This window comes from Somniosus microcephalus, chromosome 30, assembly GCF_052327205.1.
Source record: "Somniosus microcephalus isolate GS21.2 chromosome 30, FLI_Smic_1.0, whole genome shotgun sequence".
NCBI lineage: Eukaryota > Metazoa > Chordata > Chondrichthyes > Squaliformes > Somniosidae > Somniosus > Somniosus microcephalus.
This window is the reverse complement of record NC_141016.1, coordinates 18602963-18621166: the sequence shown is the minus strand read 5'-3', so window position 1 is coordinate 18621166 and position 18204 is coordinate 18602963. Positions and strand designations below refer to the sequence as shown.

Here is an 18204-nt window from a genome sequence, read left to right as displayed (position 1 = left end):
GATTCCAGGGATTTTGTCTCCGTTACTCTCTCTGGAGGTTTATTCCACATGTTGATCGCGTTCTGTCAGAAGAAAAATTTCCTGATACCTGTCCCAAAAATGATCCTTGTCTCATTTGAACCTGTGTCCCTTAGTTCTACTCAGTCATTGCGTATATTCAAGACTGAGATCGATAGATTTTTGGATATTAAGGGAATCAAGGGATACGGGGATAGTGCAGGAGAGTGGAGCCATGACCTTATTGAATGGCGGAGCAGGCTCAAGGGGCCGAATGGCCGACTCCTGCTCCTATTTCTTATGTTCTTATGTTCCACTTGTGCATTTTAATGTGAAGTAGTATTCAGAGGGAACTGTTTCTATACCCTTAACTACCTTCTATCCCTCTATAAGAGCACCTCTCATTTGTTATTCGTCTCTTTCCTGGCTGAACAGCCCAAGATTAGAATCAGAGAAGGGTTACAGCACAGAAGGAGGCCATTCGGCCTGTGCCAGCTCTCTGCGAGAGCACTTCAGCTAGTCCCACTCCCCCGCCCTTTCCCCGTAGCCCTGCAAATTTTTTTCCTTCCGGTACTTATCCAATTCCCTTTTGAAAGCCACGATCGAGTCTGCCTCCACCACCCTTTCAGGCAGTGCATTCCAGATCCCAACCACTCGCTGCGTAAAAAAGTTTTCCCTCATGTCGCCTTTGGTTCTTTTGCCAATCACCTTAAATCTGTGTCCTCTGGTTCTCGACCCTTCGGCCAATGGGAACAGTTTCTCTCTATCTACTCTGTCCAGACCCCTCATGATTTTGAACACTTCTATCAAATCTCCTCTCAATCTTCTCTGCTCTAGGGAAAAAAATCCTAGCTTCTCCAGTCTATTCAGGTAGGTTAGAGTCATGGGGGAAAAATTCAGTATCGCCCCTTTTGGGGCGCAATTATCGGCCGGGTGCAAAGATTAGCGCCTGACGCTAATTATCACATCCGACTGCAAACTTGGTTTTTATCGCCCCCGGAGGTGATTGGAGCGCTAAATCAGGCGCTACACACCTCTCTTAAGGCGCAAAAGCCGAGGAGCGAGGCGCTACCTCAGAGCGCTGGCGAAGCTCATGTGATGTCAGTCAGCAATGGAACACAGACACACTGGCGCCGGCCAGTTCTTAAAGGGAGGGTTGATCTTGCACTCCATCCACACCCTGCTCATTGCAGCCTTGAATCTCAGCCTGGAGAGACCTGTACATCAAATCTGCTGGAAAGAACAATGGAGAGACCCAGGGAAAGAGCTCAGAGTGCAGCCCCCACAGTCTCTTCTAAATCGATACAAGGAAGGTCAAATCAAAATGAACCTGCAACGTGCTGCTCAGTACCCAAAACTCCTTCACACAGCGTTGAATCTCTCCAGAAGTCTCTCTCTCTCTCTCTCTCTCTCTCAGAATGCGTGGTGCAAAAAAGTCACCAACAAAAAAAGGCAGGAAGCGGTCGCCTTTAAATAGCGCTCCCCCAGTCCCTTCCTGACTGCAAAACGCTCCCCTCAACCTGTCGTTGCTAGTGGCAGGCGGTAAGGCGGGGGCGCCACTCAATATCCGGTCCGGGGTGCTACCGTCAGGAGATCGTGGCGGTAGTGTTTAGCGCCACCGCAAAATGTCTAGTTAATTTTGTGAACGGCGCAAACATCACCGCGCACGGGCGCTAGTTGCTTTGCGCCCTATTAAAGCGCTAACGGGAGGCGCAAACCAACTGAATTTCTGCCCATAGAGTCAAAACGGCACAGAAGGAGGCCATTCAGCCCATCGAGTCTGTGCCGGCTCTCTGTAGAGCAATCCAGTCAGTCCCATTCCCCCGCTCTATCCCCGTAGCCCCGCCAGTTTATTTCCCTCAAGTGCCTATCCAGTCTCCCCTTGAAAACATTGAGGACTGGATTTTCATTGAAGAGGCGTGTAGAAGGCGGGACTACAACTTTCGCGGTTGTAGTCCTGCCTCCATCGAGTTGTGGCCAACCCACGCGATTTTCACTTGATTGACCTTGTTGAGCCCGCCCAGCGGGCTCAGCAGGCCAATTAAGGGCCACCCGGCAACAGGTGACGTCACAGATTGACATTTCATCTGTCAAAAGCTTTTGACAGATGAAATATCAGCGTTTGACAGCTGTTTGAAGCTGTCAAACACTGACAATCTGTACTCAAGTTAATTCCTCCCTCTCAGGCTGATTTAGAGATCTCTCCAGAACAGAAAGCTGAATGCTGCAACTTTTGACAGCTCGGGGCCATTCTGCTTTCTGTGCCAGTGAGATGAAGGACTCCCGAGACCTGAAGGAAGGAAGGCTGTAAAGATAAGTAAAGGTAAGTAAAACTTCTTTAAACACTTTACACACACCAAACACACTTACCTCTTCACTCATGCACCCATCACTCACCTGAACACCGGACATCTCGAACCCTCCAAGTCTTTCAGCCCGACGGCCCGCCTCACTAACTTGGCGTGGTTTGGAGCCGTCGGAAATCCCACACTTCAGCAATAAAAATAGGGATTAGGCTAAAAACTGCCTATTAACTACCTGTTAACAGGTAGTTAATTGGCACTAATCCCCTTCCCGACTCGGGGAGGCGGCTCCCAGCACGGGTCGGGTACCCACCTCCTTTGAAACTGGCATGGAGGCAGGTTGGGGGGCGGGATGAGTTTGTGCCCCCCGATTTCGAGATTTTAACCCCCCACACGCCTTCAATCCCGCCTCCACGGCCCAATGAAAATCCTGCCCCGAGTGTCTCCGCTTCCACCACTTCCGTCAGCAGCGAGTTCCAGGTCCTCACCACTTGCTGCGTAAAAAAGTTTTTCCTCACACCCCCCCTGTATCTCTTGCCCAAAACCTTAAATCCGTGTCCCCTAGTCCTTGTACCATCAACTAGTGGGAACAGCCTTTCCCCGTCTAGCCTATCCAAACCCGTCATAATCTTGTACACCTCTATCAAATCACCCCTCAACCTCCTTTGCTCTAATGAAAACAAATCCAGCTTCTCCAACCTGTCCTTGTAGCTAAGATCCCCCATCCCCGGAAACATTCTGGTAAATCTCCTCTGCACCCTCTCAAGGGCCTTCACATCCTTTCTAAAGTGTGGTGACCAGAACTGGATGCAATACTCATTCACAGGCCTTTCCTCGTAACTTAAGATTCCTGACACTGGAGCTCAGGCTCGTGGTTCTTCTCTGCTCCGCCTCCAGTGCTTGAATGTCTCTCTTGTATCTTGGCGACCAGAACTGGATGTGATCGGCATCTAGCATCTGACTGGAGCACTGTGCAATTCAGTCATTACCTTCTCTACTTTATATTCCACTGTTTTCGCTGTGTCGTTGAACATCCTACTGACTTTGTTGATTGTTGCTCAGCATTGGTTAGATAGATTTAGCATCAAGACTTGACTTTACATTTCTCCGCATTAAATGTCATCTGCCATTTTTGTTCTGCATTTACATATTTTGTCCAATTCATCTGTAATTTCTAAGCTGCCTCCACTGCCCCCTTTAGTTTGGTGGTATCTGCAAACTTGACATTAAGAAAGAAAGACTTGCATTTATATAGCGCCTTTCATGACCACCGGACGTCTCAAAGTGCTTTACAGTCAATGAAGTACTTTTGAAGTGGAGTCACTGTTGAAATGTGGGAAACGCAGCAGCCAATTTGCGCACAGCAAGCTCCCACAAACAGCAATGTGATCATGACCGGGTAATCTGTTTTTTTTTTGTTATGTTGGTTGACGAATAAATATTGGCCCCAGGACACCGGGAATAACTCCCCTGCTCTTCTTTGAAATAGTGCCATGGGATCTGTTACGTCCACCTGAGAGAGCAGATGGGGCCTCGCTTTAACGTCTCATCTGAAAGACGGCAACTCCGACAGTGCGGCACTCCCTCAGCACTGCACTGAGTGTCAGCCTAGATTTTTGTGCTCCAGTCCCTGGAGCGGGACTTGAACCTACAACCTTCTGACTCAGGCGAGGGTGCTACCCACTGAGCCACTGGCTGACACTTCTGAATGTTTCTGAATTGAGGTCAATTATTTCACTCAAAACAGCAGTGGTCCCACACTCAGTACTTACCACCACCCCACCCCCCCCCACCCCGGACTCTGAATTAACTCCTCTAACAAGTACTTGTTATTTCCTACCCTTCAACCAGTTTCTTATCCATTCCCAGGGTTTACCCTACATCCTCATAGCTTTCAGTTTACTTGAATATGAGCCTATGGTGGAAACTGTAGTGTATGTGCCTTTAAGAACCCCAGGTGTGCTGTAATGCCGGTAATGACCACTCGGGCTATATAAGCCTGTGTATTGTGTATATCCGTTAGAACCCCCCCCAGACTTTGCTTATTAAACACCTATGAACCAACTCCTGTCTTCAGTGTCTCTATCAACACATGGACACTACAGTGGCGACGAAGTGGAAACGGACTTACCTGCAATTTGGCAGCACCTCAAGGACATCGATTCCTCGGGCATCCAGAAGACTCAGGAAAGTGAGAGAAGCTGTGGTTTCACCAGCTGGCCAAGCTGGTAGCAGGTACTGCGCTGATCCTTCCTGGGCGTCAGGCTGGGGCTCCAGCGGCTGGCTCTACAGCTGAGACAGGCAGCGAAATCGGAGGCAAGCAATAACGGACAGGGAGGGAGCACTCGGGAGACGGCCGGCGCTGCAAGCAGGTCGGCGTTCAGACCTGGAGAGAAAGTCCAGCGGGAACGAGTCTCCAACTGTAAATAAATAAAAAAAAGAAAAAGAACGGAAACCGCGGGAAACAGCGTTGTCATCGGCAGCAGCGGCGGGAAAGCGCGGGAAGCGCCATATCTTTTCTAAGATGCCTAAGTCTGGCAATATTGATGCTTTTGATAGCAAAATAGAGGATTGGACCACATATGTGGAAAGAGTAGAGGTATATTGCACTGCAAATGGAATAGAAGATGAAAAAAAAGCTTCAGTACTGCTGAACCTAGTGGGCGCAAAGGCATACGGGCTGTTACGAAATTTAATCACTCCAGCCAAACCAAAGGACAAGAATTTTAAAGAAATTGTTGATACCCTGCAGGAGCACTTAAACCCAACACCGCTGCTGATAGCGGAACGATTCAAATTCTTCAAGAGAAATCAACACAAGAATGAAAGTAACGCTGATTACCTCACCGAATTAAGAAAGCTATCAAAGTACTGCCAACTCGGGGCAGGACTAGCAGATTATCTTCGAGACAAATTCGTCTGCGGTCTCTTAAGTGAAGGAACACAAAAAAGGCTGCTTTCTGAAAAAGATTTAACACTGGACAAGGCTTTCAGTATGGCTGCACATACGAAGCAGCAGCAAGAGGAGCTGCAGAGATACAACAAAAGACACAGGACTTCGGCACCCATGAAATGACACAGGGTTTCGAAAGATGTTATCGCTGCGGCAGATCCACCCATAACCAGAGGGACTGCTGGTTCAAGGACAAAGCATGCAGGCAATGCGGAAAGATTGGACACATTGCACGGGTATGCCGATCTGGACAAAATAAATCCACAGACAGAAAAAAAAAAATCAATAAAGAAAAGTACAGAAAGGTACAAATGATGACGGACAGTAGCTCCGAAGACCAGAAGAGCGATAGCGACTCCGAAAACAAGAGACTAAGCTGTCTCAAATTATATAATGTACTTGCCAAAGATGATTACCAAACCATTTGGGTTACCCTCACGACAGCAGGGTCCCCAGTTAAAATGGAGCTAGATACAGGATCAGCTGTAACCGTAATAAATCGACGGGATTACGAGAGGCTATTTCCGCATATACCTTTAAAAGACACATCCATTATCTTAAAAACATATACGGGGCAGAAAGTATACTCCAAAGGAAAAATAAGGGTGCCTGTTGTATACAACGGCAAAGAAATACAAAAGTTGTATTTATACATTCTACAAGATGATGGTCCACCGTTGTTGGGACGTGAATGGATCAGAAAGATACGTTTAGACTGGCACTCCATTCAGGCACTGACGGTGGCCAGTAAGGAAAAAAACGATGATGACATCATACCTGAACGATTAAAAGACATCTTGGCCAATGCCAAAGAAGTGTTTCAAGAGAAACTAGGACCCTTGAAAGGCATCACCGCCTCAATAAAAGTAGAAGATGCAGCAATACCCAAGTTTTTTAAGGCAAGACCGGTGCCATACGCAATTCGTCCAGCAGTCGAGGCAGAGCTGGAGAATTTGGAAAAGGCAGGCGTATTATCCAAAATAGATTGGAGCGAGTGGGCAACACCCATCGTTCCAGTCATGAAGAAAGCATTGAATAATGATAAATCTGAAGAACAGAGAAAAATTCGCATCTGTGGAGACTTCAAGGTGACTGTAAACCCGGTCCTTCACACGGTACAGTATCCTCTTCCGAGGATAGAAGATATTTTCGCCTCACTATCCGGAGGGAAACGTTTCACCAAAATTGACTTGGCACAGGCATATCTACAGATGGAGGTTGAAGAGGCCTCTAAAAAATATCTCACGATAAATACACACAAAGGTCTATACCAGTACAATCGACTGGTTTTCGGAGTAGCATCCGCTCCAGCTATCTGGCAAAGAGCTATGGAGCAAGTCCTCCAAGGGATTCCGGGTACTCAATGCTACCCAGACGGCATCCTTGTAACAGGAGAAAACGACAACGAGCACCTTGCCAATTTGGAGCAGGTGCTCACTAGGCTGAGAGAACGGGGCCTACGAGCAAATCGCCCCAAGTGCGAATTTTTCCAAAATCAAATATCATATTGTGGCCACATAATTAATAAGGAAGGTTTGCATAAGTCACCTGAAAAAATTGAAGCGGTCATAAAAGCCCCAGCACCTGAAAATGTTTCACAATTAAGGTCGTTCCTGGGATTAATAAATTACTATCATAAATTTTTACCGAACTTATCAACTCTTCTACACCCTCTTAATGAACTGCTACAAACAGGAGTGATTTGGAAATGGAACGAAGACTGTAAACGTGCCTTCCATAAATGCAAAGACTTAATCACATCCGAAGAAGTTTTGGCTCATTACAACCCATCACTGCCAATCAGACTGGCATGCGATGCATCCCCTTACGGCATAGGAGCAGTATTATCGCATAAATTCCCTGATGGCTCAGAACGGCCGATAGCTTTTGCGTCACGCTCATTAAACTCAGCTGAGCGTAACTATGCCCAAATCGACAGGGAAGCACTCAGCCTGGTATGGGGAGTGAAGAAATTCAACCATTACCTACACGGACAAAAATTTACCTTGTTGACTGACCATCAACCCCTCATCTCCATATTCAACCCTAAAAAGGGTGTTCCCATTATGACAGCGCAAAGGCTACAGAGGTGATCCCTTTTTCTAGGGGCACACCAATACAACATAGAATACAAAGGATCAAAACAGCATGGGAATGCTGACGGTTTATCGCGCCTACCGTTGCCAACGGTAGAAGAGGCACCTACAGTAGACCCAGTGGAGATGTTCCACTCTACCATAGTGGAATGTCTACCAGTAACAAATTCTGCCATTGAAAGGGAGACGAGAAATGACCCGACTCTCTCACGGGTCTACGATTTAACAGTGAAGGGATGGCCAGCACATGGCGAACCACTGTTGCCAGCATTCTCGCAAAGAAGAGAACAGCTGTCAGCGTGCCGAGGAACCTTGATGTGTGGATCCAGAGTGGTGATTCCACCCAAACTCCAGGATAAAGTGCTAAAGGAGCTTCACGAGGGGCATCTGGGTGGAGTGAAAATGAAGAACCTAGCCAGGGCGTTTCTATGGTGGCCAGGTATCGATGGAGACATCGAAGAAATGACCAAGAGCTGCCTAGGATGCCAGAAGGTCCAAAACGCTCCACCACAAGCCCCTCTACATCCATGGGAGTGGCCCTCATCTCCCTGGCAAAGGGTACACATCGACTTTGCTGGTCCATTTATGGACTCAATGTTCTTAATCGCGGTTGATGCACACTCCAAGTGGCCGGAGGTAATAAAGATGTCCTCCACCACCATGGAAAAAACCATCACAGTATTAAGGACCATATTTGCCAGGAATGGGCTGCCGGAACAGATCTGTTCTGATAATGGACCGCAATTTGTGTCCGAAGAATTCAGGAAGTTCTTAAAAAACAATGGGGTTGAGCACCACACGTCCGCCCCATACCATCCCGCCACCAATGGATTGGCTGAAAGGTTTGTCCAGACCTTCAAGAAGGCCATAAAGGCCATGGGTAATGAAGACATAAAACTTCAGCACAAGGTGGATAACTTCTTATTTGCATATAGGAATGCAACACATATGGTTACCAACCAAACTCCCGTCATGATGTTCTTCAATAGAAACCTAAGATGCCGGCTGGATTTGGTCAAGCCCAACATCAGAAGGGACGTGGAGAACCGGCAGTTTCAAGGCATGAATGAAAGGCCAGCTAGAACCTTCCAGATAGGTCAACAAGTTTTGGCCCGGGACTACCGTACCGAGAAATGGCAGCCTGGAACTATCTGCACACGACTAGGACCACTGATGTATACCGTGGACATCGGAGAAAGCATAATAAGGCGCCATGCTGACCAAATCATAGAGTCATCCGAAAAGGGACAACCTACACCACAACTCTATACGTCTAACGATGAAGTAGAGATACCCATATCTACCTCCGATCCGGTGATACCGGAACCCGATGAACCCGACACTGGCATTCAAGCCGAATCAGCCTTGCCAAAAGAACCTACTACACCACCAGAAACTACTACACCACCGAGGCGTTATCCGGACCGAGTCAGGAAGCCTCCTGAGAGACTGACTTATAATTAATTAACTACAGTAATGTGTATATTATTTTTCTTATAACATATAATTAATAATTACTTAAAATATGATGTACTGGTTAGCTAAAAGGGGAGGAATTGTAGTGTATGTGCCTTTAAGAACCCCAGGTGTGCTGTAATGCCGGTAATGACCACTCGGGCTATATAAGCCTGTATATTGTGTATATCCGTTAGAACCCCCCCCAGACTTTGCTTATTAAACACCTATGAACCAACTCCTGTCTTCAGTGTCTCTATCAACACACGGACACTACAGAAACTTTGTCAAAAGCCTTTGGGAAGTCGAAGCACACTCCCTCTCACCTCAGTCCACTTGCATTGTCACAACAACAACTTGCATTTACACAGCGCCTTCAACGTCATTAAACGTCCCAAGGCGCTTCACAGGAGCGTTATCAAACAACTTGTGACACCAAGCCATACAAGGAGATATCAGGACAGGTGACCAAAAGCTTAGGTTTTAAGGAGCGTCTTGCAGCAGAAGAGAGGGGTGGAGAGGCGGAGAGGTTTAGGGAGGGAATTCCACGACTTAGGACCTAGACAGCTGAAGGCACAGCCGCCAATGGTGGAGCGATTAAAATCAGGGACGTGCAAGCGGCCAGATTGAGGGAGTGCAGAGATCCCGGATGGGGTATACGGCTGGAGGAGGTTACAGAGATAGAGAGGGACCAGAACATGGAGATAGAGAGGGGCCAGAACATGGAGATAGAGAGGGGCCAGAACATGGAGATGGAGAGGGGCCAGAACATGGAGATGGAGAGGGGCCAGAACATGGAGATAGAGAGGGGCCAGAACATGGAGATAGAGAGGGGCCAGAACATGGAGATAGAGAGGGGCCAGAACATGGAGATAGAGAGGGGCCAGAACATGGAGATGGAGAGGGGCCAGAACATGGAGATGGAGAGGGGCCAGAACATGGAGATAGAGAGGGGCCAGAACATGGAGATAGAGAGGGGCCAGAACATGGAGATAGAGAGGGGCCAGAACATGGAGATAGAGAGGGGCCAGAACATGGAGATAGAGAGGGGCCAGAACATGGAGATAGAGATAGAGAGGGGCCAGAACATGGAGGTAGAGAGGGGCCAGAACATGGGGTAGGCCTCAACAAAATTGAGGTTAGTCAGACAGGATCTTCCCTTTTTGAATCAATTGTAACTGCTGTTAACTAGGGTAGTGTTACACAGATGATCCTCAAGTTTACTCCAGATAATCAGTTCCATTATTTTACATGGAATAGACGTAAGACTAATGCATCTGTAGTTGCCCTGTGTCTGTTTAGTCACCCTTTTTGAATATAGACACCGCATTAGCCTGTTTCCAATTTTCTGATGCCTCTCCAATGTCCAGTAACTCCCTCATAATGACTGCAAGTGCTTCACAAATCTCTTTCAGCGCTCCGGGATAAATTAATCTGTCCTTTGGGATCTATTTGCTTTGAGTCCAATTAGTTGGTCTTAGGATTTCTATCTCATTTATGATAAAGTCAATCATTTTATTTGGGGTGTCTTTGTTTGGAGAGGGCACCTTGCTTGCACCTTCCCTGTCAATACATGGAGGAAGGAGACATTAACAATATTTACTACTTTGTGCTCATCCTCAGTTTCAGGCTCATTTGCTTCTGACTGCCCTCTTGCTGTGGTAATGAAAGAAGGTTTTACTAGCTCCAGCTGCAATGTCTTTCTCCAGTTCTCTCGTCACTCCTCTAATCACCTTTTAATGTGTTTCTGCATTTTCTTATGTTCATTCCCTTCTCCAATGACCCTGCAGCATTTCTACAGGCTATTATCCCTCTCGATCTCAGTTTTAATTTGTTTTGATTAAACCATCCTTAGCATCATCTTAGCTTGATGTTTTGGGAATACAGGAAACTTTTTTTTATCTGGCACGGACGGGACCGACGTGGTGCCGGTTCATCAAAAATTCCGGATAACTGAACGCTATAGTAAAAGATACGCAGCTGAGAGCTCCATATAAAGCAACAAACTCTGCTTCAGAACAATGGGCACAAGTTGCAAGCGTCTCTGTAGCTTAGCAACAGCTGCAGCCACACCCATGCACAGCAACAAATGGAGTAAAAAAAAGTAATAAAAGTTACCTGAACCTACTCCTGAATTTTGCCGGTTAACCGAGATTTCCGGTTATTTAGGTGCCGGTAAATCGAAAGTTTCCTGTATGTTTATCCTGCATGCTCGGCATTACACCTTTAAAGGTGTTCCATACGTCTTCCACTGAAGTGTTGTTGAGAACTCTCGCCCCCAATTTAGTTGTTCCTTCATTTCATTGAATTTAACCCTTTCAAATTTACGTACCTGGCTCCTAGTCCGAGTTATTTCGCCCTCCCAAATCACGCTGAACTTTATCATGCTGTGATCACTATTCCCCACCAGCGGTGCTACGACTTCCATTTCCTGTACATGTGCTGGATCATTATGAATAACAGACGACGATGAGCATTGCCCTTCATGGCTCAGATAGCGAGCTGGCTCGGGACGTGCATCCTACTCACCAACTGCAGAGCTGCATTAGCGCGCTGGTCAAAGGAGGAAATCGTTGTTTGAAAAAAAAAAACCTCCATTGGTTGATTATCTTGCAAAAACGCTTTGGAAAGCTTGGAGAAACATTCCGAGGTTGTTCCTTAAATAAACTACTAATCTTTACGAGTGCCCACACACGAATGACCCATGGTCCCATCCTCTGCTGTTCATCTCTTGGTTCCTGATAATTACAGAAGGTGTGAAGGTTTGGAGGAGTGGGGGTTAAGGGGTGGGGGGTGCGGTAGAGACCAAATGTTCCCTCTAAAGTTTTTTGTGTGCGTAATAACTTTAAATTTGCTGCACGGTACCTTCCCGATTGCTGTGCGGCCACCCACGCCAGCAGCTTAAACGGAACATTGGTAGGGACGCAGATGCACGAACGCTTATGTTCTTGAAACTGCCCTTCCTACTGAAAACTTCCCGATGGACAGGGAAAGAGCAAAACCTTTTCCTCCCCCCAAAAAAAGAATAGCTCAACAGCGCACGGGAACACCGCCACCTCCGAGTTCCCCGCCAAGTCACACACCATCCTGACTTGGAAATATATCGGCTGTTCCTTCACCGTCGCTGGGTCAAAATCCTGGAACTCCCTCCCTACCAGCACTGTGGGAGTACCTTCACCACACGGGCTGCAGCGGTTCAAGAAGGCGGCTCACCACCACCTTCTCAAGGGCAATTAGGGATGGGCAATAAATGCCGGCCTTGCCAGCGATGCCCACATCCCGTGAACAATTAAAAAAAAACTTCTCTGCTCTTCCCGTACACACAGAAAAATAATCATCGTGCAACAGTGGGGCCTATTATTCCCATGACCTGCCTTTAGCTGACCCACATTCACTCTGCTTCTGATGAGCAGCCATGGCTTTAAATTCACCCTACGTATTTCAATTACAGGAAACTCTCTTTTAACCGGCACCTAAATAACCAGAAATCTCTGTTAACCGGCAAAATTCAGGAGTAGGTTCAGGTAAGTTTTACTTCATATTAGTGGCAGTTCCTGGATCTGTGGCTGTGTAACTGGGGTTCGTGCACTTGTTGCTAAGCAACATGGATGCTTGGTCTGTGGCCGGAGTTCCTGCACATGTTGCTAAGCAACAGGGAAGCCTGGATTTGTTGCTGTGTACGGAGCTCTCGTACCTTTTAAACTATACCTCTCTGTAATCCGGACTTTTTGATAAACCGGCACCACGCCGGTCCCGTTGGTGCCAGATAATAACGAGTTTCCTGTAATGATAATCCAACCCTATGTAATTTATTGCTTTGGGAATAACTGTGGCAGGGAAAAATGTCCCAAAACCAAGTTTTGCGAATGAGATTTGTTTTTGTACTTCAGTCCAGTTCGAATCAGTCAGCAAAAAAAGAGCGATTGTCCCTCTGGCAAGGATTACTGTTCCAGCTCACATCATAGCAGCATCTTGGGGTAGTATTACCAAACTGGTATTTACTACAAAAAATGGGCAACATTAAACAGCATAAAATGTTTGTAAGGCATAAAATAATCAACAAAGCCCCTCCTGGAAGCGGTGGGAGATTTCTGCAATTTATTGTAAGACTTCACTGCGTTTTTCCTCAGACTAGTGCTTTGAGTTCTATTTTATACCTTGTGTCAAAATCAGCGATGTGCCACACAGAATACATTCTATAATTCTATAGATGTTAAAGCTGCAGTGCCCCAGAGATATCGGGAAAAACTTTCTAAAGTGCTTGTCTCGTGAAACTGCTCCTAAAATACTACACTTCCGCACGGTGGTTGTGAGCAGGTTTTGACCCAGGCTTTGTCCACCAATTTTCTTGTTTAACGGCTATGGTGGCACTCTATCACCAGCCGCTATTTTAAGCCGCCATCACGCTGCATGATACAAGACGATTCCCCTGGGTTATTGAGGGTTGGACTTCACAGGACCTTGGTGAGACCACACCTGGAGTACTGTGTGCAGTTTTGGTCTCCTTACCTAAGAAAGGATATACTTGCCATAGAGGGAGTGTAGTGAAGGTTCACCAGAATGATTCCTGGGATGGCAGGACTGTCGTATGAGGAGAGATTGGGTCGACTAGGCCTGTATTCACCAGAGTTTAGAAGAATGAGAGGGGACCTCATTGAAACGTATAAAATTCTGACAGGGCTAGACAGACTGGATGCAGGGAGGATGTTTCCCCTGGCTGGGGGGAGTCTAGAATGAGCGGTCACAGTCTCAGGATACGGGGTAGGACATTTAGGACTGAGATGAGGAGAAATTTCTTCACTCAGAGGGTGGTGAACCTGTGGAATTCTCTACCACAGAAGGCCGTGGAGGCCAAGTCACTGAATATATTTAAGAAGGAGATAGATAGATTTCTAGACACAAAAGGCATCAAGGGGTATGGGGAGAGAGCGGGAATATGGTATTGAGAGGATCAGCCATGATCATATTGAATGGCGGAGCAGACTCGAAGGGCCGAATGGCCTACTCCTGCTCCTATTTTTCTATGTTTCTACTCTCTCCGCAGTCTCCCAGGATCCCTGATGGTGAGTTGTTGTCTCCCAGGGCTTCCCCATTGAGGCACCTGGCCTCCGCTCAGCCCTTCACAACATCACTTAAATCCCATCTGTATTACAGGACTGTTTCCATTGGGGGCAGTTCTGTTCTAGTAAACCAGTTCCCTTGCTCTGATCCTACTATGGGGAAGGATTTGTTAATAAAAGATTAACGGCAAGAACAACAGCAAATGCTAGAAACACTCAGCAGGTCAGGCAGCATCCGTGGAGAGAGAAACAGAGTCAACGTTGCAGGTCGATGACCCTTCGTCAGAACTGGAAACCGTTAGAGATGGAACAGGTTTTAACCAGGTGCCGAGGCAGGGAAAGGGGGCGGAGAGGAAAGATTAACGGCATGTGTGTCTTTGCCAGTCTGGCTAGGAATTGCCGCTATTAGTGGATGGTCTGTCGAGTCCGGCAATGTGGGAAGCACACTACTAGCCTGTACAGATGGGCGGTCCACTCAGCCTGCTCCTGGCCAGACTCAACATGGCAGACCTGACCATAAGAAATAAGAGCAGGAGTCGGCCATTCGGCCCCTCGAGCCTGCTCCGCCATTCAATAAGATCATGGCTGATCATCGACCTCAACTCCACTTTCCCCCCCGATCTCCATATCCCTTGATTCCCCTAGAGTCCAAAAATCTATCGATTTCAGCCTTGAATATACTAAACGACTCAGCATTTACAGCCCTCTGGGGTACAGAATTCCAAAGATTCACAACCCTTTGAGTGAAGAAATTCCTCCTCATCTCAGTCTTAAATGGCCGACCCCTTATCCTGAGACTATGCCCCCTAGTTCTAGACTCTCCAGCCAGGGGAAACAACCTCTCAGCATCTACCCTGTCAATCCCCCTCAGAATCTTGTATGTATCTAAGTGCATCTAAGTGCTGATGGTGGTGACCAGTGGTCAAGACACCAAGCAAGACCTCCTATCAGAGGAAGCCTTGGTGGCCCCCAACAGCAGCGACATCAATTTCTTCACAGGGTTGCTTCTAGCTATGTTCTTGCCTATGGAGGTGACCTTGCAAAGGAAGGGGGGCTTTGTCTCCCTCTCACGTTCGTGGGCTTGAATCCCTACTGGCTTTGATACTGGCTCCCTGCTCATTCACACAAACGCTAACCCTGGACATGGCCGAAACAGGGAAGCCGAATGTGTGAAGGGGGACAACTGAAGATGCAACCCAGCCTGCCCGAGTTTGATTAATCTAAGCAACATTTGTTCACATTACGGGGCACTGCAGTTTTACGGGCATCACTATTGAACAAATGGTAACTAAGGAACTGTACAATGCATGCAATGAAATAGCACAGATAAAGGAGCAGGCTCTGATCGTGCAAAGCAGTTCCAAGTACTTACATCAGAAAACAGAGAAACTTCACTTGTTCAATAGTCCTGGGTGCGCACGCAAACAGAGATCACAAGAGAAAGGCCGGAAGACAGACATACAGATGGAGAATGAAAGAGTTTCACAAAGACAAAGGGAGAAAATAAAGGTCACAGACAAAAACTGGTAAGTGCAACACAGTTATTAGTCAAAGGAAGCTTCGGCAGAGCATTGTGATGAAATATTGTTTTGTGCTGATTTGATATACGGGAGATGGGAGTTACTGTTCGGCTTAACGTGACAGTGCCCATCTCCCTGGTGCTTTGACAGGTTTGCCCTGCATTCTTTCAAAACAGTCAACAAACCTGGCATTTTGTTACGTTATCTGCACACTACTGTGATTGGTCAAACAATAATCTTTTTTTTACCCGTAGCTTGCACACACAAGCAGCACTGATTCTAACCGGAGGAGATTGGAAATCGGTGCCGCCTCTTCTTGAACTGCAACCTTAGAATGTCTGCCACGTTGACTGGAGTGAAGATAAACCCCGAATGATCTGCATTCCTGAAAATGCTCTCACTTACCTGCAGTAGGCGGCTGCCCTCGTGAATTATCTCGTCAATCCGCAAGTTCTACAAGCAGGGCTCAACGACAAAAAAAAATATGCAGGAACAGGGACAATATCATCAGGCAGTAATGAAAGGAGACAATGCTTTGCAATCTTCAAGGTCAACCTACTCTTTGAGCTCATCAATGACTCCACGGGTAGCTTGGCGGCTGGGGTTTTTCCAGAGAGTCTGTATTTATTGAACTTTTCCATTCTCGTCGCTCGAACATTGCGATAATGCAACTCAGGGCAAAACGCCACAGAAACACCACTGTGTTGTGGTTCCAACAAAAATGGCATGTGCCCGTTACAGCTGCCCTCCCTTACCCAGTTATCTAATAATGCCCTTTCAAGGATCATTCGCCCTTCACAAGAAAAGTTCTCTCCTCCCCCCCTCATTCCCCCGGGAAAAATCTAGAAAGCTATGGGGGAAAAATTGAGTCGCACCACCTTTGGGGCGCTAACTTTGCGCTACTTTTGGCGCTCCGAAAAAATTAGTGCCCCCCACGGCCGAAATTGAATAGTAGTGCCCCAAGAGGGAAGTGGGGCACTACTGGAAGCGCCCCGCCTCCCTCTTGGGGCGCTGCGAGGGAATATCGTGGCGCTGCGGCACGTCGCGCCACAGTACCTCAGGCCTTCCTCCGCTTCTTAAAGGGGAGGGGCCTGGTGCAACACGACCCGGGGCCCAGCTGGGCCACAAGGGATCAGAAGTGCCAGCAAAAGAGCCCGGCACTCAAGGGAAGTGCCGGTGATGGCAACAGGGGGCAGGAGCTGGCAGGCGGCCAGTGACAAAAATGGCCGCCTGACAACTCGCCTTGAATTTGCGCCGCCCCGGCAGCAGGTAGGCCCCCCTGACCCCCTCGGACATAGCGTCCGGCGGTGAGTCAGGGGCGCTACCGAAGATCACGGCCGGGGCTCGAGTGGGGCGCTGTGCACGGCGATGACGTCATCGCCAGCAGCACAGCGCGCGGGGCGCTACTGGTTACCGCCGCCGCTAACCTCCCACTGAATTTCGCGGGAGGCGTTGGCAGCGTCACACCCGGGCGCTAGTTGCTTTGCCCTCTTAGGGCATTAACGGGAGGCGCAAAGCAACCGAATTTTCCCCCCATGTGTTTTAAAGAATCAGGAAATCCGGTTCTCTCTGTCAAATTCCACAGCGCTGTGAGACAAAGCATAGCAGTTGCTTTCTGGCTGTCCGTTTACTTGGCTACGGCAAGGGTTTCCTCGTGAAAGAGGATCAAGGATCAAGGATCAGACCCTCTTCCTGGGCAGCTTGCACCTTTCTTTCTCGAAGGTCATGACTGCCCCTGGAATGTGGTCCCACTATTGGTGCTGGCACCTTATCTAAGTGGCCTCTCTGGGGTGATTCTGGACACTCTGTGTTGACGGGCCATGCTCAGCCCTTCTAAACACCACAGCCCACTGAGTGAGCAAGTCCCACCGTGAAACTGAACTCAATAAATCTGGTCATTTATAGGGTGGCCCCCCAGACAAGGAAATGGCCACGGATTGGCATTAAATGCTGATGGTCCTTCAGGGAGGGACTTGCTGATAACATCGGATAGCCAGGTGGTGAAGGATAGAAGACTAGAGTCTGGTCTTTAGTTGCTTACAAGCCTTTATTTGCAGAGATGCACATTTCATACTGTGCACCCCCAAGATAAGTTTTCAACCCTTCCCCAAGCCTACTTCCAGATATATATATGAGCACAAGAGTGTCCCCAATTAATACCCACTGTCTGAATACTATTAACACCCAGTTGCTATACACCACTTGAATACAATTAACACCTGCCACCTCTACCTGGTCTGGCCTATATGTGACTCCAATCCCACACCGTATGGATGACTCGTGATGATCTGAGGGCAACAAGAGATGGCCAATAAACGCTGCCTTAGCAGGGTCAACCACGACCCCAAAAAAAAACACATGGTCAATCCTGCGCTAAACTGGACAACCACACGCACGCACTGTCCAGAAAAAGTAGCGGCTCTTCCAAGTGCCTTGGCACATGTGCCAGCCACCACTGGATTTCTGTCTCCGTCCTGACTTTCATACCATACCCGAGGGTTGTACCCTGCCGGGCACCAACCTGTAGTGAGTGGAGGACGAGGGGGAGGAAAAAGCACCCTTGCACTCTGCAAGGGAAAGTCTTCCCAGCTCACGGGCATTACTGAGCCCATCGTTCTCCTCCCTGATGTCTGATGTTCTGCCTTCAAGTGACAATGTGTAGGACCCGGTTATGTTCTCGAATGATGCAGGGACTCCACCTTAGCCTTTGATTGCTGACTTTTAGGGGGAAAAATTCGGTATCACCCATTTTGGGGCGCTAATATCGGCCGGGCGCAAAGTTTAGCACCCGGTGCTAATTATCGCCTCCGACTGCAAAAT

General features: G+C 47.8%; 1 protein-coding gene across 8 annotated transcripts in view; it reads right to left on the bottom strand.

Annotated features, from left to right (window-relative positions):
• tacc1 (transforming, acidic coiled-coil containing protein 1) overlaps positions 1 to 18204 on the bottom strand; it is a 232938-nt gene that overhangs the window by 69836 nt on the left and 144898 nt on the right. For 6 of the 8 annotated variants that reach the window (XR_015074252.1, XM_085971170.1, XM_085971167.1 and 3 more), the window contains exon 4: positions 15237 to 15272. The exons of the other annotated variants lie outside the window; for them this stretch is intronic. Coding sequence is in view for 5 of the 6 variants with exons in the window: in XM_085971170.1 (XP_085827296.1) it covers positions 15237 to 15272 (36 nt within the window). In the remaining variant the exon portion in view is untranslated. The remainder of the gene's footprint in view (positions 1 to 15236; positions 15273 to 18204) is intronic. 8 annotated transcript variants of the gene reach the window in all.